Genomic DNA, 21,863 nt, shown 5'->3' on the forward strand with positions numbered 1-21,863 from the left:
AATGTAATATTGGTTTAAATTGTCTTAAAGTATTTTAACTACCTTATAGTAGGCTACCTTATAATCTGATAGTGTTAACTATGCGAATGTCCTGATGCATGAATATGCCAAAATATCTTGTTTAAAACTTAAAAAAGGTGTTGCCATCATAAATAGACATGCCCTAATATATATATATATTAAGGGTGGGCCTGATCTCTGACAACAATGAGACGGCCTACCTGAAGAAGATTAGGAGTTTGGAGAACTGGTGCCAGAGGAACAACCTCCTTCTAAACGTACAGTAAGTAAGACAAAGGAGCTGATAGTGGACTTTGGCACTAAGCAGGAGAGGAACTACCAGACCCCCGTCATCAACGAGGGCCCAGTGGAGAGAGTGGACAGCTTCAAATACCTCGGTGTTCACATCACGCAGGACCTGTCATGGTCCTGTCACATCAACACCGTGGTAAAAAAGGCCCGGCAGCGTCTGTACCACCTCAGACACTTGAGAGACTTCCGATTGCCCTCCAAGGTGCTCAGGAACTTTTACTCCTGCACCATAGAGAGCATCCTGATGGGAAACATCTCAACCTGTTTCAGGAACAGCACCATGCAGGACAGACGAGCTCTACAGAGGGTGGTGCAATCAGCTGAGCGCATCATCCGCACCGAGCTCCCTGACCTGCACTCAATCTACAGCAGGCGGTGCTGGACCAAAGCCAGGAAGATCGTGAAGGACCTCAGCCATCCCAACAATTGACTGTTCTCTCTGTTGAGGTCAGGAAAGCAATTCCGCTCCCTGAAGGCCAACACAGAGAGATTGACGAGGAGCTTCTTCCCACAGGCGATACGGTCTCTCAATCACACCACCACACAGTACTGACACACATATGGTTTTTACACACACACACTGGACATTCTGGACATTCGTTTACAGTACACTAGTGGCCACTGCACAACTACACCTGGTGGTCATCATATTACACTGTCACAAGCCACTTTAAATAAATCACTTTTTAAGCATATTTTGCACCGAACTAGACACTTTAAATATGTGGATTGCACAAACAGTGGACATTACATTACCATTCTTTCATCACTATTTATCCTAACACCATTCCACATAAAAATTACATAAATATATACCTACCCGTTCAACTGCTCTTATTGTTTTATATTTCTTCATACATTCTTCAAATATTTTCTATATTGTGTATTTTTGTCGTACAGTTATTTATTTTTTTTACTTTAGTTTTTATATTTTATTTTATTCTTTTCTAGTTTTATTTACCCTATATTTTAATTCTCATATTTATTTCCTATTACTATTCTTAGTCTTCTATTTTAGGTCACGAGCAGTTGCCTAAGCATTTCACTGCATATCGTACTGTGTATGACTGTGTATGTGACAAATAAAATTTGAATTTGAATTTGAGTTTGAATTTTGAATTTATCAGGTAAAATAAGCCATCAAGTAAAATAGGCCATTTAAGGTATGGGGGGGCCCAGCGCCTCTGGAATTGGAACTGTTGTCATAACTGAACTTGACAAGTAACAGGTGATTTGGTTTATGGTTGCTATGGTCGGCGCGGCAATAATTCAAATCAAGACTGCACCAAAAAGCTGCATGGTAAGTAGCCTGGCATACCAAATCTATCTAACCATCATAAGGATAATAACTTTATAAAAAAACAAACATGGACCTAAAAATATTATGCATAATATACCTCTTGATGGCAGAAATAATGCTGTTAGTTTGGTATACAGTAGTTGATCAATTGGAATGGTTATTACCGTCGCGCTCACCGCCGCGTAAAAACGTCAGCGGTCAAAATAAATCAGTTGCATTTTAAAGTCATTCGTAAAATGGCCGCCAGGTGGCGCAAAGTGACATTTTCGCTCGTTGCCGTAAACACAACAGTGACCGTTATACAGCGTATCTCTGTATCGGTTTATTGTTATTTAAGTTCTGGATTATTTCAGGTACTTTAAACACATTGTTGGGTTGCTCATGTTGACTCATATGAGATGTAGTTTACAAATGAACACCTGGTTGGGTTATTTTGACCCAACAACTGGTTTATTCATTATTCTTTCCTTTCTCCAAATATCAGCCTGCAGAATGTTTGAAATATTACTGTTTATTGTGTTACAGGTGTAGTTTTAAGAGTTGTTTAGGCAGGAATGCGTGTGTATACAGCTCAAAACCTCCATCAGTTATTAAAGATAGCGGCTATTTAGAAAACATGCCCAGTGATTTCGGAGCTTCAGGAAATCTCCCGGCGCTCTGCGCATAACACCGGGCCAACTCATGTCGGAAAGAATTTATAAACGGTTTCTAAACATGGGCTATTGTTTTTTTACTTATAATATTTGTTAATTTAATTTAAATGAGGTTTGGGCTCAGGACTTCGACTCGGCATCGTGATTCTCCTCTTTAATTTACTCCATAGTTTTAATCAGCGCTCAGCCGCATGCATGAAGTTTTCCAGAGCGCACCGGCAGAAGTAGACTAATGATTATGAACACGTCGGGAAAACAGCAAGCAGACTGACTCTGACCATTTAAAAAAACGTTTGCGTTCATTTTCTGACGCGCTCAAGTTCACCAAAAACAATACAGAACAGCGCAGCTTACAACACTTACAAAATCACAACACTTACAAAATCACAACGTTTTTTCGTTATTGTGAGTGCGCTTAAATAAAAGTTGAGTCTTATAAAGGCATGTAGTCTTATATAGTTTTATTATATAGTTTTTGCACATTAATCTGACACAGTTTTTTTCAGCCTGTCACGGTGTGCGCCCAAATCATAAAATATGCGGGGTTTGTTGGGCTACAGTGAATTTTACTACGTGCTGTGTATGCAGCGCGCGTGCAACAACGCGGAAGTGCGGCATGCAAGCAGGGCAAATGGAACGCGCCCCAGGGACTTCAAAGGAGCAAGAGGTGGGAGGGGGGCGGTACGGCCATCCGCGGAGAGCAGAGTCAGCGCGAGCGGACGGATGGCCATTGCACTCACACCGCGTAGTAAAATCCACTGTAACCCAACAAACCCCAATCATCACCAGCCGTGCCTTATTCCGTCATGTCATGTGGGCATTATAAGCTTTGTATTGAAAACTTCTAACTAAAAAGTGGCAGCTGGCACGCCTAAAAATAGACGCAGGTTATTTTTTTATAGTCTAAATAAAAACCCTCCGATTTAATTTCCTATAGTCTAACCAGCGCTCAACCGCACGCATAGTTTTCCCGAGCGCGAGGAATTTTTTTGTGCTAAATAATGTTTATGCAGTATAAGAATTCCTATTAATCCTGGGTTGTTCTTTTAGTGTCACTATAGTGCTTTACAATGCCAGACAACATTCAAATACAAATTATTCACCCTCCCCAGGTGTGAATCAGCTGTTCTCACCTATACATTCAAAGAAACTGAAATGCACTTCTCCCCACTTTAAAAACCTCTTGAATCTGAGGCTCTTCTGGAGACTTTCAGTGATTTAAATTTGTGTAATTTTAATCTCCTGGATTCTAGATTCTAAAGTTGACATTGTTACCTTTTTTAATCATTGGAATGGAAGAATTTTAGATTTTCCTTATGATAGCATAAATTGCATTGTTTTTAATCAGTCTATACACAATAATATTCTTTTTTTTTTCTTTTCTTTCTTTTTTTTTTTAAACGGGTATGGGGGCTATCTTGGTTCATTAATCTCCGTGCCTGGTTTAGGTTTAGTATTCAGTGCGCATCTGTTATATTACAACTATCATAACACTCAAATACCTTTTATTGGGGGTATAGTGACTGATGTGCCTAACATTTTTCAGCTGAGCCTTTGTTTCACTGAAAACGACCGCGACACCCCTCTCTCTCTCTCTCTCACTCACACACACACACACACACAGAGCCGACCAAATCATTAGCACGTCCCTCCCCCAAACAGCACAGACATTTACTTTCTATCCATTTACTTACACCTGAACTGAGTTGTTTGAGTAACATGGGTCGAACCCGTTACAAATCATAACAGTCTACGCTGTACCACCGCTCGGAAGACCTTATGAAATACAAGTTTAGGACAATTATGATGATCTGCCACGGCGTGCGCGTGTGATGGATGTACGCCCAAATCTACTATAACTACTCCCTCACTCCGTAGGCTCCCTGAATAGGCAGTAAAGGGACGGAGCCGCCTATTCGTGCCGGCTGGCGATAATTAACGTTAATATGATCTCGGGCTTGCTCCTCATTAAAAAAGCTTTGTCTGAGGTCTGGGAAGTACGTGATGTAATGGAGAATATAAAAAAAGCATGTCAGTTGGGAGATGTGACGCGGCCCAGGCGCTTTAAACAAGGACACTAGAATTCCGCCCTTTGATCTCCGCGCTGAGGACAGCGCGAGAAAGAGCTGCGCGAGCTCCCGCGGCATCTACACTCCCGCACCGTGCCCGCCCTCGCAGCCCCGCTGCCGAAGAGGAAAAGTGTGGTTAGGTTTTTGCGTCAGCGAGAACTCGCGCCGGCCATCGACAGCGGGAGAAGCGCCGTCACGAGGGAGCGTGCAGGAGCGCTGCTTCCGCGTGCTCAGTTCTGCCACTCGCACCAACACTTAGCATCAGCTGTGTGCCCGCATGCCAGTGTGGCACAGCCCCCGGAACTGCACATGCACAACCTTTATCCCTTTCTTTCCATTCTCCCTCCTTCAACACTTTCCTTCCCCATTTTACCTAAATAAATTACCCTTTTCCCGTAAGACCTCCCCGCGTGTCCGTGCTTTATGGTGCCGCCCATGCAACATGGGTCGAACCCGTTACAGATCATAACAGTCTACTGCATTTCATTCTTATAATAACGCACAAACACAAGCGGGGCTGAATGACCAACATCAGCTGACGGAGTACAACGTCCTGACAATGTTATAATTTTTATGGTCATTTATTTTAGTTAATAAATCTACTATAAATTTAAAGAACACAAGATATAAGACGACACAAAACCCTACACGCGTCTTTTCTAATTACACGTGATAAAATTTAAAGGCTCACTGTGTTAACATTTATTTTGTTTAAATTTGATCCTAATAAGATTTAATTTAATTTAAATTCTACATTTGTATCGTCATTTTAGTTCTGTGATTATAAATTTGTTTAACTACAATGTTTTACTTGATTTTATCCGCTACTACGTGCAGTTCTAAAACTCCGTGTCTCATTAATCCAGCAGAGAATGAACTAAGGCATGAGGCGTCAGCCTGTAGTTATATAGCGCCACTCAACAGTAAAAGCCAGCAAACGCACAAAGCCAAACGGTACCGCCGAGCGCGGCGACGGTAGGACCTACATTTCGATTAATTAACCACTGTATAAACATATGTTTTGAAAATTTGATGTTTTTCTTGGTGGCCCAATTTACCTCAACTCACTGAGGTTAAATGGGCCACATGTTTCAGCTAAAATGGGCCATCATCTGTGTCACTCACAAACACACATACATATGTGTTTGTGTGTTTTTGTGTGTGTGTGTGTGTGGGTGAGAGAGAGTGTGTCTGTGAGGGTGTGTGCATATGTGCGTACACACACGCACCCACACACTCACATACTGACCGAAACACACCCGCACAGGTTATATGTACACATGCATGCGTGCACACACACACACACACACACACACACACACACAAAACATACACACTTACCATGACCCCCCAACAGTAATAATGGTGGTAAATAGTTTATTTACAGTAAGTATGGCAAATGAGAAGAAGGCGAGAGGAGAGGAGAGAGGGAGAAGGAAAGAGAGAGGAAGTGAGAGAAGGAAAAAGGATAAGAGAGGAGACAAGCAAAGGAGACAGGAAGTGAGAGAACAGGTGAGTAGAAAGGCATGCAGAGAAAATGACAGGAGACAAAAAGAGAGAAAAGAGAGGAGAAGCAAGGACCAGAGAGGAAAGGATACAAAGATAAAACAAGGAGAAAAAGGAAGGCCAAACTACAATCTGTGGAGAGAGGAGAGGATGAAGGGGGTCTTAGATGAATACAGGGAGGGAGTGAAGAAAGGAATTAAAGTCAGTGTGCACTTCTTATCACGAGCATGGGGTGTGCCGCAATCTACACTGCAAAGACGCATCAGTGGAAAGGTGACTGGCAGTGAACATGCGTCAGGGCGGAAGCCCTACCTTCCAGAGGAGGCGGAAAGGGAGCTTGCTGCCACCCTCAAGACCTTGGCGCAGAGGGGGTTTCCCTTTACAAAACGTGATGTCCAGCAAGTATCCGCAATCCAGAGCTTGGGATGTGCAAGCCAGAGGTCCTGTCTGCAGCACGGGCTGCTGGACTCAACAAAGAGGTGATTAGCCAATGGTTTAACGAATATGAGGGCACACCGTCACATATGTGGAACTGTGAAGAGTCTGGGCTTCAGGACCAGTTCAGTTCAACAAAGGTCGTCGGACAGGTTGGCCAGCCATGTGTGGAGGTGTGTGCCAGAGAGAAGGGGGAGACAACGACTTGTCTGGCAGCATTCAATGCAGAAGGCACATATAGTCGAACAATGATTATTTTTAAGGGGAAGCATGTATGTTCTGAGTGGCTGCAGGGATGCCCGGAGAACACCAGCGTAAGGTGTTTAGACAATGGCTGGATAACCTCTGACCACTTTCTAGAGTGGGGTCAAATGTTCATTCCAATGACTCCAGGCCCCACCTTCTCCTCCTTGACAGCCACAGTAGCCACATCTATAACCTGGAGTTTATTAACCTAGTGAAGAACAACAATGTGCACATCATGTGTTACCCTGCCCACACAACCCATGCATTGCAACAGCAAACAAGGCCCCCTTTAGAAGTTTAAAACACCACTGGGACCAGGAAGGAAGTAAGTGGACAAGGATGATGGATGGGCAGAAGCTGTCAAGGATGGAATTCTTTGCGGTGTTCAGCAGGGCTTGGGCAAAGGCTGCCACTATTGAAAATGTCCAGGCAGTCCTCTGCTTGATTTCAATTACTGGTTTCTTTTGCATTTTAAATGGCTCATTTTACTTGATGAGTGGCTCATTTTACCTGAAGGGGTGGCCCACTTTACCTGAACACTGATCAGCTAAAAAATGTGCAACAACTGATGTTTTAAAAGTTATAGCTTATTAAATTAATTCAGCATATCCATGTTAAAAACAAACCATATTAAAAATAAAAACACAAATCAGTCTCACTAAGTGCTTTTTTTGGAGCTTTACCAAGTGATTTATCAAAAAGTGGCCCGATTTACCTGATGTCACCCTATATATTAGGGCTGCTCGATTATGGAAAAATCATAATCACGATTATTTTGGTCATGATTAAAATCACGATTATTTTACATGATTACTCATTGACTTTGAAAATATATTGCATTTTTTGAACAGAACAGTGAATTCCTCTTAAAACAGATTAAGACAGATAAAACTGATAAAGGCAAACAAGATCAACAATGTAGTGCACTTCCTTAATCTTTTGAAAACAAGTAATAAATAAAATATAAATATTAAATAAAATAATTAATAAATTATAAATAATAAATTATTATTAATGGTGTCGAGATAGCAAGGCATAACACTTGTCCAGAGTCTATCATTTTCCTGAATCCCTTGTTCTCAACCGTGCTAATAGGGCACATGTTTTTGGCTAAAAATTATGCAACGGCTTTTGTTATTGCTTTTGTTATTTACCGATTTATCGATAATGCATTCTCACCCAGAAATGCACCAAAGAAAAGTACATGTACTGTATATAGGCTACTCATGTTGTTTTTGCATGGAGAGATTGTGTGATTGAGTTTGTGTGTGTCAACGCGCACTTCACAAATACTGTAGATTGATATACAGGTCAATCTGCATTTGAAAAGCCAACCAGAATCTCTTTCTCCCTCTTTCTCTTTCTCTCTCTCTCTCTCTATATATATATATATATATATAGAGAGAGAGAGAGAGAGAGAAAGAAAGAAAGAGAGGTGTTTTGCTGGTAAAAAAACATTTTAGGCAGAGACGTCTGCTCGATCTTTGTTTTAAAGCCAGGTTGCAGGTTTTAAACATCCGGTAGCAGACCGAGCGAGAATAATGGCCGAGCTTATGCAGCGTAGCAGTGTGGGGTTGAGTCAGACACAGACCGTCACCGTGAAGTGCCTTTTCGCGGTAGATGAGCGCGAGTGCACTCATACCAATTTATTGCAGCACACGATCAATACGGGAAACACAGCTCCTGTTCGGCTACATCCGAGACGCCTGCCATTAGCTTAACAAGCTATCACCGAACAAAGGCTGCGTGAGATGGCCAACTCGGGCGTCATAGTGCCAGTGTGAGGACTGTGGTCTTCACCGGTTGTGCTTGTGCGTAAAAAGGACGAGTCGTGGCGGTTTTGTGTTGACTACCGGCGTTTAAACAAGGTGACGTGCAAGGATTCTTATCCATTACCGCAAATAGATGATGCGCTGGAACATGGGGGCACAGCTTGGTTTAGCTCGTTGGATCTGCGTAGCGGGTACTGGCAAGTAGAGCTCGCCCCGGAAGCACGACCTAAAACCGCGTTTTCGATCGGTCAAGGGCTATGGCAATTTCGCCACATGCCGTTCGGCCTCCGTAACGCGCCAGATACTTTCGAACGTCTGATGGAGAAAGTGCTGGCCGACATTCCTCGCAGCCATTGTGTGGTCTACTTAGACGATCTATTGGTGCACGGGAAAGAGTTTGAGGGCAAGGTAGCTAATCTACGGAAAGTTTTTCTGGCTATCCGGCAAGCAAACTTGCGGCTTAACCCTAAAAAGTGCCAGCTGGTGCGGCAAGAGACAGTGTTTCTGGGCCATGTAATTAGGGCAAAAGCGATCGCTACCGATCAAGCTAAAATTGCTGCGGTAAATAATTGGCCCGAACCAATAAACGTGTCGCAGCTCCGCATCTTCATGGACTATTTTACCAAGTAGCCGAAGGCTTTTGTTGTTCCTGACCGGAGCGCTTCCACCACGGCTCAAATGCTGGTGGATGAGGTGTTTTGCCGATTCTGCGCCCCGGAGCAGTTACACAACGATCAGGGGCGTAACTTCGAGGCAGAGGTGTTTGCAGCGGTGTGCGTGTGCCTTGGGGTGAAAAAGACCCGCACCACGCCCCTTTTTTCGCAAAGTGACGTCCTCGTGAAACGTTTCAATCGGACGCTCACCACCCAACTTGCCGTGCTTACCAGCGACCGCCAGAAGGATTGGGACGAACATTTGCCTCTCGTGCTATAGGCATATCGGCCAGCAGTGCGGGAGTCCTCACAGCTGACACCAGCTGCGTTAATGTTTGGCTGCGAGTTGCGCACGCCAGTGGACCTTGTGTTCGGGCTACTTCAATTGGATTTACCCACGAAGCCTGGGTTGGATTATTTTTGTTCTCTAAAAGACAAACTGTTCCGTGTTCACGAGTTGGCGAGTAGACACTTGGCGGACGCCGGTGTTAAGCAGCGCCGTGTGTATGATACTCACAGCCGGGGGTGAGACTTTGCTACTGGGGAGCTTTTGTCTAAGCTTATGTCTCACTGGGTGGGCCCCTGTATGGTAATTGCCCAGCTCTCCGATGTAGTCTACTGGGTGCGGTTGACGGGGTGGTCGCGAGTGGTCATGCTCTACCGGGGCTGTCTCGCTCCCTATCAGCCCAACGCCAGCAAAACCTCGAACTTTGTGGAGGCCGGTCAGCCGCAGGGAGAGGGTTGCGCCCCTCCTTCACTCGCAAAAAGACTCCGGCGTTCACAACGCCAGCGGCAACCACCATCACGCCTCCAAGACTGAGTTCATAAATATATAAGTATAAAAGTACCATATATATATATATGGTACTTTTACTACGCTAAAGTACCATTTAAAGCCTTTTATTCATTTATCTTTTATTTGCTTACTTACTTACTAACTAGCGAATGCTTTTTTAGGGCTCTAAAACTACGAGTTGACGCCCTTGCACCCATCACTAACCATCAAAATGTTGGATTTAAATTGAAATGCCACTTATATATATTCGTGTTTAATTAAATTCTTAAATCATCGTGTTCACCCATGGGTTCACTGCATAAACACCAGAACAAAAGGTCTAGGAACAAAAAAGGGACAAAAAAGTATTTTTATGAAAAAGCAACCCAACAGTGTGATTAAAGTACCCGAAATAACACAGCATTTTGACCCAGCATAAACAACCCAATAATGTGTTTACAGAGACCCAGCATTTTTTTTTTGTGTACTACTACAGTAATAACGAATGAAGAAAGTGCAGTCAAAGCCTGGGGATTCTGCGTGTTGTCGCCTTGTATTCAGAGAGTAGTACATATTTTTGTGGTTATTTTTTTCATCTCATGTCTGTTGTTTTATCGATGAATCTGCTCATATCTGCGCACGTGTTTATCAGCCTTTTGATTAAAAGCCGCACGCGCAACTCAAAATAAAAATGTTTATTGTTTAGTGTATATTTAAAGCGCATAAACACAATAAAACAATAATGTTTTAGGCTAACATATCATACATTTTGTAGTCTTTTTACACATGCGAGGGTGCATTACTATAATAATGAGAATAATACAATAATAAATTCGGAGCACTACTACTACTTATAATTATAATACTGAATATATTAGTATTTACGGATTGAGCTCAACACGTTTATGAGCTCTGTCGCTTGCTGTCAATGGCCGCGTGAGAGAGAAAACACTTTTTCGGCTTCAATAGACACACAATACTTTAGACTGAAACACGACTGCCCCTTACAGGTAATGAAGGGCATTTTCACAGCAAGTCGCAAGATCCCTTTTCTCGAAACGTGCGTTTCTAATGGCGACATCTGTATCAGTATGTAGACTTAAATGGTAATTATTCTGCATGTTTTCTTTAGTGGAGTTTGTTGTTCCACAAAGTTCGGTTTGAGGCTCACTGCTTTTTCTCCCTTTACATGCATCCTCTGGGCAACATAATCCGTTAACATGGTATTAGTTTTCACTGTTATGCTGACGACACATAGTTATATGTCTCAGCAAAACCTGATGTGATAAACCATCTTACTAAAGTTGACCAATGTGTGCAGGACATAGGAAATTGGATGCTAAATAACTTCCTTTAGCTTAATCCAGTAAGACAGAAGTTCTAGTCATAGGACCGCATACAGCTAGAAGTAAGATTCTAGACCACTCTGTAACTTTGGATGGCCTTTCTGTTCCATCAAGTATAACAGTAAAAGACCTCGGTGTGATTATAGATTCCAGCCTTTCATTTGAAGTTCATAAAGATAATATTACCAGGATAGCATTCTTGTACCTCAGAAATATTGCCAAGATAAGAAATATATTGTCGCTAAACGATGCAGAAAAACTTGTTCATGCTTTTATTACCCCTAGGTTGGACTATTGTACTGCCCTACTTTCTGGTTGTTTAACTAGGTGCATAAACAAGCTTCAGCTAGTCCAGAAGGCAGCAGCGAGAGTCCTAGCTAGAACCAGAAGATACAAGCACATCACACCTATCTTATCTTCACTTCATTGGTTCCCTGTGAAATTTCGCATTGATTTTAAAATACTACTTTTGACATATGAAGCATTAAATGGTCTCGCGCCGCAGTTTTCGAGTAAACTACTAGTGTCTTACGATCCGCCACGCCTACTTAGATCAAGGGATGCAGGCTGCTCATCATAACCTCGTATTATGAAAACTACAGCTGGGGGCAGAGCTTTTCCTTACAAAGCCCCAAAATCATGGAATAATCTTTCAAGTGTTCGGGACTCAGACACAGTCTTAGTGTTTAAGTCCAGGCTAAAAACCTATTTATTTAATCAATTATTTTTATGAATAGAATTGCCTTAAGTAAAGGAGCAGATCTGGGGGACTCATGGACGTAACATATTATGATGAACTGGTATGTTTAGATGCTGTCCTCCCAACTCACATTGATCACTCAGGTTTGTTGATGGTAAACGTTGAGGTAACTGGTTGCTTTACATCTCAGGGAGCCCTCATGTCTGTGTTTCCTTTTGGCTCTCCCTTTTAGTTATGCTGTCATAGTTAGTCCTGCTGGAGTCTCTGCTTGCACTCTACAGTAAATTTACATTATACAATACAGTGATGTGAAAAACTATTTGCCCCCTTCCTGATTTTTTAATCTTTTGCATGTTTGTCACACATAAATGTTTCTGCTCATCAAAAACCGTTAACTATTAGTCAAAGATAACATAATTGAACACAAAATGCAGTTTTTAAATGAAGGTTTACGTTATTAAGGGAGAAAAAAACCTCCAAATCTACATGGCCCTGTGTGAAAAAGTGATTGCGCCCCTTGTTAAAAAATAACTTAACTGTGGTTTATCACACCTGAGTTAAATTTCTGTAGTTACCCCCAGGCCTGATTACTGCCACACCTGTTTCAATCAAGAAATCACTTAAATAGGAGCTACCTGACACAGAGAAGTAGAACAAAAGCACCTCAAAAGCTAGACATCATGCCAAGATCCAAAGAAATTCAGGAACAAATGAGAACAAAAGTAATTGAGATCTATCAGTCTGGTAAAGGTTATAAAGCCATTTCTAAAGCTTTGGGACTCCAGCGAACCACAGTGGGAGCTATTATCCACAAATGGCAAAAACATGGAACAGTGGTGAACCTTCCCAGGAGTGGCCAGCCGACCAAATTTACCCCAAGAGCGCAGAGACAACTCATCCGAGAGGCCACAAAAGACCCCAGGACAACATCTAAAGAACTGCAGGCCTCACTTGCCTCAATTAAGGTCACTGTTCACGACTCCACCATAAGAAAGAGACTGGGCAAAAACGGCCTGCATGGCAGATTTCCAAGGCGCAAACCACTTTTAAGCAAAAAGAACATTAAGGCTCGTCTCAATTTTGCTAAAAAACATCTCAATGATTGCCAAGACTATTGGGAAAATACCTTGTGGACCGACGAGACAAAAACTGAACTTTTTGGAAGATGCGTGTCCCGGTACATCTGGCATAAAAGTAACGCAGCATTTCAGAAAAAGAACATCATACCAACAGCATAATATGATGGTGGTAGTGACAGTCTGGGGTTGTTTTGCTGCTTCAGGACCTGGTAGGCTTGCTGTGATAGATGAAACCATGAATTCTACTGTCTACCAAAAAATCCTGAAGGAGAATGTCCGGCCATCTGTTCGTCAACTCAAGCTGAAGCGATCTTGGGTGCTGCAGCAGGACAATGACCCAAAACACACTGTTTGATTGATCAGAAACATTTTGTGTCACAAACATGCAAAAGAATAAGAAATCAGGAAGGGGGCAAATAGTTTTTCACACCACTGTATATGACTGTGACCAGACCTAACTGTTCTCTCCTCTTCTGCTCTCTCTACCGCTCTTTTTCTTCCCTCTCTTCCCCTCTCTCTCTCTGTCAAGCTACACATGTGGTTCCTGAGCTGCCAGTGATCCAGACTCCCTCTGCCCTCCGGACCTGTCTGACCCATCCTGGTGCCCCGCTTCTGGTTGGAGATCTCATCACATGGATGCCCTGCCCTGTGTGTCTCTGGGATGCGTCTCGTATCTGGGGATGGTTCTCTCTACCTAGAAGATGGTTCTGGCCTCGACTGGTGTTGGCAGCTGTTTCTCTGAGGACTTGACCGTTCGATAGTTCAGGACTAGAACTTTATACAAGTCTACCCGAGTTTTCAATAACTAACTGGACTCCAAATTAACATCAATTTACATCTGAACTGCCTGCCAACTAACACGCAGTATGAATGCAAATCAATTCCTGCTCTCTGTTTCACCCAAATCAGGATGGGTTCCCTGTTGAGTCTGGTTCCTCTCAAGGTTTCTTCCTAATGCCATCTCAGGGAGTTTTTCCTTGCCACTGTCGCCCTCGGCTTGCTCACTGGGGACTTTCTGCCCATTTTGATCCATACACATTAAAATTAAATTGAATGTGTTAAATAAGTTAAATAATTCTTTTGATTGTGCTGCTTTGGGACAATGGCAATTGTTAAAAGCGCTATACAAATAAAATTTAATTGAATTGAATTAAAACACATTCATCATTCAAAGTTATTCAGATTAGTGTAAAGTTAGTATGATTTTGAAAGTGCTATAACTCCACCTGCCACAGTTTCATCCCAGTGGAACAATCTGACTACATGTGCAGTGCCATAAAAAAGTATTTGTGTCTTCCTGATTTTTTTTTTCTTTGCATATTTGTCACACTTGTATGGGTGGAATTTCACCTAAACACTTTATGAGGAAAAGACAAATTGGCCTTTTTGTTTGTGAGATATCATGAACATTTCGCAGGGGGTATCATCGTGATGCAATGTAGGATATAGCACTCATCAGTGTAAGCTGCAAGTGCAGCAGGGTCAGTAATGAAGAACCAGTGCCTGCTGATGATGACCAACACCTCTCCCCTGATCTACCAGAGCCAAGTGAAAAAGTGGCAATCAAACTGAACAGGTAATCTGGAATAAAATCAGTAGCAGCATTAACTTGTGCTAGTAATTATTATGGTAGTCAATATTAATTCAAAATAACATTTCTCAGCATCATTTCAAATTAATATTGACTACCATAATAATTAAAATAAGTAACTAGTTTACTATCGTGAGCTAATGCTGCTACTGATTTTATTTCACCTTACCTGTTCAGTTTGATGGACAGTCTTTTTAAAATATTGCCTTTATAAATTTATATGTTGTTTCCCTTAATGTTCTTTTCTTCGTTTCTTTGTTTTACTAATATGATGCAATATATGTTCAGTGATACTTCAAATAATATGTTTAAATAGCATTGATTTCTGTATTGTGTTACATTTTTATAATTGTAACTGGTGTTAAATATTTATCTCTACATTAATGAGCCAATGTATTATGGTGTGGGCTGCTGTGGGCCAGGAAGTCCAGGGACACATTTTTGTCCCAGTCCACCCCTGGCTTCAGCATCGGTGAGAAGAGTTTGTATGTGTGTGCGCAGAAAGTATGTTTGTGTGTGTGCGCGCGCAGAAAGGTTCATGATATCTCACAAACAAAAAGGCCAATTTGTCTTTTCCTCATAAAGTGTTTAGGTGAAATTCCACCCATACAAGTGTGACAAATATGCAAAGAAAAAAAAAATCAGGAAGACACAAATACTTTTTTATGGCACTGCACATGTAGTCAGATTGTTCCACTGGGATGAAACTGTGGCAGGTGGAGTTATAGCACTTTCAAAATCATACTAACTTTACACTAATCTGAATAACTTTGAATGATGAATGTGTTTTAATTCAATTCAATTAAATTTTATTTGTATAGCGCTTTTAACAATTGCCATTGTCCCAAAGCAGCACAATCAAAACACAATCAAAAGAATTATTTAACTTATTTAACACATTCAATTTAATTTTAATGTGTATGGATCAAAATGGGCAGAAAGTCCCCAGTGAGCAAGCCGAGGGCGACAGTGGCAAGGAAAAACTCCCTGAGATGGCATTAGGAAGAAACCTTGAGAGGAACCAGACTCAACAGGGAACCCATCCTGATTTGGGTGAAACAGAGAGCAGGAATTGATTTGCATTCATACTGCGTGTTAGTTGGCAGGCAGTTCAGATGTAAATTGATGTTAATTTGGAGTCCAGTTAGTTATTGAAAACTCGGGTAGACTTGTATAAAGTTCTAGTCCTGAACTATCGAACGGTCAAGTCCTCAGAGAAACAGCTGCCAACACCAGTCGAGGCCAGAACCATCTTCTAGGTAGAGAGAACCATCCCCAGATACGAGACGCATCCCAGAGACACACAGGGCAGGGCATCCATGTGATGAGATCTCCAACCAGAAGCGGGGCACCAGGATGGGTCAGACAGGTCCGGAGGGCAGAGGGAGTCTGGATCACTGGCAGCTCAGGAACCACATGTGTAGCTTGACAGAGAGAGAGAGGGGAAGAGAGGGAAGAAAAAGAGCGGTAGAGAGAGCAGAAGAGGAGAGAACAGTTAGGTCTGGTCACAGTCATATACAGTGGTGTGAAAAACTATTTGCCCCCTTCCTGATTTCTTATTCTTTTGCATGTTTGTGACACAAAATATTTCTTATCATCAAACAGTGTGTTTTGGGTCATTGTCCTGCTGCAGCACCCAAGATCGCTTCAGCTTGAGTTGACGAACAGATGGCCGGACATTCTCCTTCAGGATTTTTTGGTAGACAGTAGAATTCATGGTTTCATCTATCACAGCAAGCCTACCAGGTCCTGAAGCAGCAAAACAACCCCAGACTGTCACTACCACCATCATATTATGCTGTTGGTATGATGTTCTTTTTCTGAAATGCTGCGTTACTTTTATGCCAGATGTAACGGGACACGCATCTTCCAAAAAGTTAAGTTTTTGTCTCGTCGGTCCACAAGGTATTTTCCCAATAGTCTTGGCAATCATTGAGATGTTTTTTAGCAAAATTGAGATGAACCTTAATGTTCTTTTTGCTTAAAAGTGGTTTGCGCCTTGGAAATCTGCCATGCAGGCCGTTTTTGCCCAGTCTCTTTCTTATGGTGGAGTCGTGAACACTGACCTTAATTGAGGCAAGTGAGGCCTGCAGTTCTTTAGATGTTGTCCTGGGGTCTTTTGTGGCCTCTCGGATGAGTTGTCTCTGCGCTCTTGGGGTAAATTTGGTCGGCTGGCCACTCCTGGGAAGGTTCACCACTGTTCCATGTTTTTGCCATTTGTGGATAATAGCTCCCACTGTGGTTCGCTGGAGTCCCAAAGCTTTAGAAATGGCTTTATAACCTGTTTGTGTGTGTTCGCGTGGAAAGTATGTGTGTGTGTTCACGCAGAAAGTATGTGAGTGTGTGCGTGCGGAAAGTATGTGTGTGCGTGCGGAAAGTATGTGTGTGTGTGTGTGTGCGCTCGGAAAGTATGTGTGTGTGTGTGTGTGCGCTCGCGGAAATTGTGTGTGTGTGTGTGTGCGCTCGCGGAAAGTATGTGTGTGTGAGCGCGCGCGCAAAGTATGTGTGTGTGTGTATGTGTGTGTGCGCGCGCGCAAAGTGTGTGTGTGTGTGCGCGCGCGCAATGTGTGTGTGTGTGTGTGTGTGTGTGTGTGTGTGTGCGCGCGCGCGCACGGAAAGTATGTGTGTGTGTGTGTGTGTGTGTGCGCGCGCGCGCACGGAAAGTATGTATGTATGTGTGTGTGTGTGCCCGCGGAAAGTATGTATGTGTGTGGGTGTGTGCGCATTTCATGTGTAGTTGTTTGAGCAGTTGGTAGTATATATGTATGTGTAACTGTTTCATATATGTGTATGCAAGTGTTTCATATGTGTGTGCATGAGTAAAGTTTGATTTAAGCCCTATACGGCGCCTTATATTTGACCGTAACTATTGTTTTATAACCTTAAATTATAACAAAGTCAAAACAGAGTCAAAACTGACCCTATCAACACAAAGGTAATAATTTTCACCAGAGCATTTTATATTTTAGTACAATTGTTTAATTTTATTTATTTTTATTAAATACAGATTCCTGACAAAGTCAAATAGCCTTGATGCAATAAACAAAATTGGGTAGTATTTTTATGCATTTAAACAGTAAAATGGGTCGGTGCTGACCCTAACACAAGAGGAAGGTTAAAAGAACTGACATTGAAATCAAATGTCCGTTAGTCTTAGTGAGTAAAACAATGCTATACCCAGAAGCCTCTTCACAAAATCTCAGCATGTAATGATGCGGTTCACATTATTCAAAAGATTCCAAAAGAGATTCTGTCTGATCACGACACATCTTTCACATCACACAAACTCTACAAATTAACTCCATTCATATTAGCGTGTACTCAGAGCTGGACCCTCCTATACATGCACTACACAGGCCGTGTAAGGGTCTTGTGTAACACCTAAGAGCTCAGAATAAATAATTAAAAATTATGTTTACTCAGTACTACTACTACTACTAATAATAATAATGATAATGATAATAATAATAATAATAATAATTAGCAAATATTAATTTAACACAAATTGGAAGACCTGCAATAGAAGAGCTCCACCAGAGTGTTATCTTTAGATTAATATTTTTACACGCTATAGTGTTTTTGGAGCATTTTCATATGTCATAGATCACCTTCATCTTCAAAAATAAAAATGTAATAAATGCCAAGTAACCAGATAAGCTGATTAAAAGTACAATATATATTAAAAAAAAAAGGTTTTATTTTTCCTAAATAGAGAAGTGTGATAATAACTAAGAGGAAGACTCAGACACAGGAGCAGATTATAACCGACCGGCGTCTCAGGCCGTCTACTTTCTTTTGTAAGTGGCCTTGGATCTATTCTACACTGTTTATGTAAGGACAGTTCAATTTGACTTTGAATACAAGTGTGTGAGAGTGTGAGAGAGAGAGGGCAAGACTGTAGTCATAAAGAGAGCTAAGAATGAAACGATATAGATTAGAAGGTGCCAGAGGAAGCATGAAGAGACCAATCTCACATGAATCAAGGCATCACTGAATCAGAAAAGCAAAGCAGGGTAAAAAAGGTTCTGTTTTCTGTTCCCTCTCTGTGTTTCCTCTAACAGTGTGTAAATTCCCACAGATTTCCACCATCATCTCCATCACTGTAATAAAACACTAAATTACTGAACCTCTGCACTTTCTAACACTTTTGCCCAACAAACTTAATCATTTTGTACCTGAGTGTTGAGCTTCTCGTCGTGTCTTAGAGTCAGTGCCATGACCTTCACCACTGTCTGCCGCATTGTAGGAACCTCTTGGCATCTTATCCTGCACAGATCAACACCAAAACATCTTTAATCTACAATGCTGTGAAAAAGTGTTTCTTTTTCTTTCTTTTTTACTTTTCTCACGTTTAAATGATTGAGATCATTAACCCAGATAAAAACAAAATGCAATTTTTAAATGATGACTTAATTTATTAAGGGAAAATTAATTAACAAACCTACCTGGCCCTTTGTGAAAAAGCAATTGCCCTATGTGAATGCAGTAAAATATAAAACAAGTACTTTTTCACAGAACAGTATAAAAGTTCCACTAAAACATGTAATGACTGACAGTTTGAGTCTCTGTACTCTGTATAGGGAACTAAATGAGCTGCTCCAGTAAAGAGTCACTGGAAATGTTAGAGGAAGTTACACATCAAAACCGCAACATCATCAGTCACTTCTTGTGTTCAAAGTGTAAAATTATTTAAACTGCAAAACTCACACACACCCCAATTGTACATGTTAAAGTGCAGCAGTTATATAAATGCAAAATAATGTTAGAATTGGTTTATAGTAATGTACACATTAAACTAATGTTTAATCCTAAGGCATCTCATACTGACCTCCTGTTTACATAAACCTCCTGTTTACATAAACCTGGGAGACGGTGTGTAAGTTTTAATGATGGTGTGTAATGTGTTAAGTCACACTGTATATTTTAATCCACCGTCCTGTAAGACCTGAAGCTGTGTGTGTGTGTGTGTGTGTGTGTGCATTAAGAGGCTTTATACAAAGCTGTGCAGTGTTTCCTCTTAGGTCTGAAATCTACCTGTGGTGTTATCTTCCAGCACAAGAGTTGCCTACACACACAAGAAACAACAAATGCATATGACATTTATCATATGACAATTTTAATTAGTTTGATATTTCTAATTATTTCACATTTCAGTGATCCAACCTACTCTTCACATGTGGGTAGATGGAGGGGAGGGTTAATAGGTTGGATCACTGAAATGTAAAATAATTAGAAATATCAAACTAATTAAAATTGTGTGTTAAATGTCATATGCATTTGTTGTTTCTTGTGTGTGTAGGCAACTCTTGTGCTGGAAGATAACGCTGCCCAGATCCACTGACTAACACCACAGGTAGATTTCAGACCTAAGAGGAAACACTGCACAGCTTTGTATAAAGCCTCTTAATGCACACGCACACACACACGCACACACACACACAGCTTCAGGTCTTACAGGACGGTGGATTAAAATATACAGTGTGACTTAACACATTACACACCATCATTAAAACTTACACACCGTCTCCCAGGTTTATGTAAACAGGAGGTCAGTATGAGATGCCTTAGGATGCAGATAAATATACCTTCAGCTTGATCTAGTGTCAGATCTGCTGTTATAGAAATTATAGATTATAGACATATAGATTATGTATCCTGGATGTGTTGCGCTGGATGTTTAGTGATCATTTAAAATAATTGAAAAAGGTTCAGTAATAAAACAGTGCTGAAATAAACTGCATTAATTAATCATCATCATGTTGAACAGGGACTGTAGTGTTTATACACTGTGGCTGTAGAAGCATTTGTTTTAAATATTCCTAACAAAATGTAACTACAAATGTTTATTATTTCTGTGAACACAATTATATTAACTAACCTCTAATATTAACTGTCTGCTTTTCCTTCTCTATAATGAACAGATGTAACATCTAATGATCAGCAGGCAGGTGTGTGATGAAGCTGCTTTACTTCAAGATTCAGTAATTCATGTCGTTTAAAATCATCATCCACATACTAATAAAACGTTTAGTAAACTTCTCAGTGTGAGTCTGGTAGTCACATGACTGTGTAAGGACTGAGTTAAGGCCCCTTTAAGGCCTTCCTGTTTAAATGTTTACACAGTGTGTCAGTTACTTACTTGTGGTTTTGAAACAGGCTTTTAGACCTTACACAGTGAGACTTCAGACACCTTGAGTGTTGTTTTATCAGTGATGTTTTCCCGTGACCAAGAGAAGCTACTTTTCCATTTTTTTCCCCCAGACTTTGTGTCATTTTAATTGGAAAAAATATCTTTAACAGTTTTGTTTCAGTAATAAACTTCTCTCTAAACATCTTTTCATGTTGCTGGTTGTAAAACGTGTGTATTGAACACGCCAAAGTTTGGCTTATATAACCTCGCTCAGGTGACGTCATTTAATGAGATGCACCTGCCGGTTATAAATGGGAGTAAACCGGAAATCAATTTTGTCTGAAGGAACGTCCGGTCAAGCAGGCAATGCGGCATTGGAGCGCAGCATCTCGTTCCCACCTTTTCAGGTAATAGGGTTACAGCAAATTAACCTGAGACATTCCGTTTCAAAGGCTACACTCGATGATGCGTGAAAATGCTATGGGAACGAGAATACCAATGCCGCCGCACTGCAAGTGTCTGGACCCCAAGGTTGTGTAGCGTGTGCGCACAAGGCTGAGGAGTTCTCTGGGAGGCTGACTTGAGGACCTGTGAGCCCGAAGTAGCATGAACATCCAGACTATAAAATCTAACAAATGTGTGCGGAGAGGACCAACCTGCCGCGTCACACACTTGCTGCAGGGGAATACCTCTTGCCAGTTTTCGCAATAGATGAGGCGATCCCCCTGGTTGAATGAGCCCTAATTCCTAGAGGCAAAATGAGCCCATTCCAAGAGAATGGAACTTTAGGAAGATAGTTCAGGTGAGGATGCAAAATGGCCTTGAATAGCCAGGGGCAAAGTCTAGGCAGGATGGGGAGACCTACAAAGCGTGCAGATCTCCAATTCTCTTTAGAGAGGTAATGGCCATAGAAAAAACATCTTAAGGGTCAGAAACCTGAGGCGCTGACTCTAGTGGTTCGAAAGGGGTGTCAATCAGACCTTATAGACCTTACAATAGATAAATCCCACGAAGGGACAGTGGCTCTAGTAGGTGCCTTCAACGGTTTAGCTCCATGAATGAAACAGGCAACTAATGGGTGCTTTCTCACAGAAACCCATCAGTCAGAACATGGCAGGCTAAAATAGCGGCTACATACGTTCTGAGAGTACTAGGGCACAAGCCCGTGGACAACTTTTCCTGCAGAAACTCCAGCACTAAAACAATTCGGCAGTGGACTGGGTCTACATGTTTTGTCATGCACCAATTTTAAAATACCTTCCATCTGAGGGCATAAGCTCTTCTAGTGAAGGGAGC

General features: G+C 41.6%; 1 protein-coding gene across 2 annotated transcripts in view; it reads right to left on the bottom strand.

The window, feature by feature from the left end:
- The window catches only part of LOC128508606 (CD209 antigen-like protein C), a 44,637-nt gene extending 25,638 nt beyond the window's left edge, over nt 1–18,999 (bottom strand). For both annotated transcript variants that reach the window (XM_053480005.1, XM_053480004.1), the window contains exons 1-2: nt 18,883–18,999; nt 18,613–18,703 (exon numbers count right to left, since the gene is read on the bottom strand). In XM_053480005.1, the coding sequence (XP_053335980.1) occupies nt 18,613–18,697 (85 nt within the window). In that variant the 5' untranslated portion in view covers nt 18,698–18,703; nt 18,883–18,999. The remainder of the gene's footprint in view (nt 1–18,612; nt 18,704–18,882) is intronic.
- Nucleotides 19,000–21,863: the final 2,864 nt, after the last annotated feature.

This window comes from Clarias gariepinus, chromosome 20 (assembly GCF_024256425.1).
Source record: "Clarias gariepinus isolate MV-2021 ecotype Netherlands chromosome 20, CGAR_prim_01v2, whole genome shotgun sequence".
NCBI lineage: Eukaryota > Metazoa > Chordata > Actinopteri > Siluriformes > Clariidae > Clarias > Clarias gariepinus.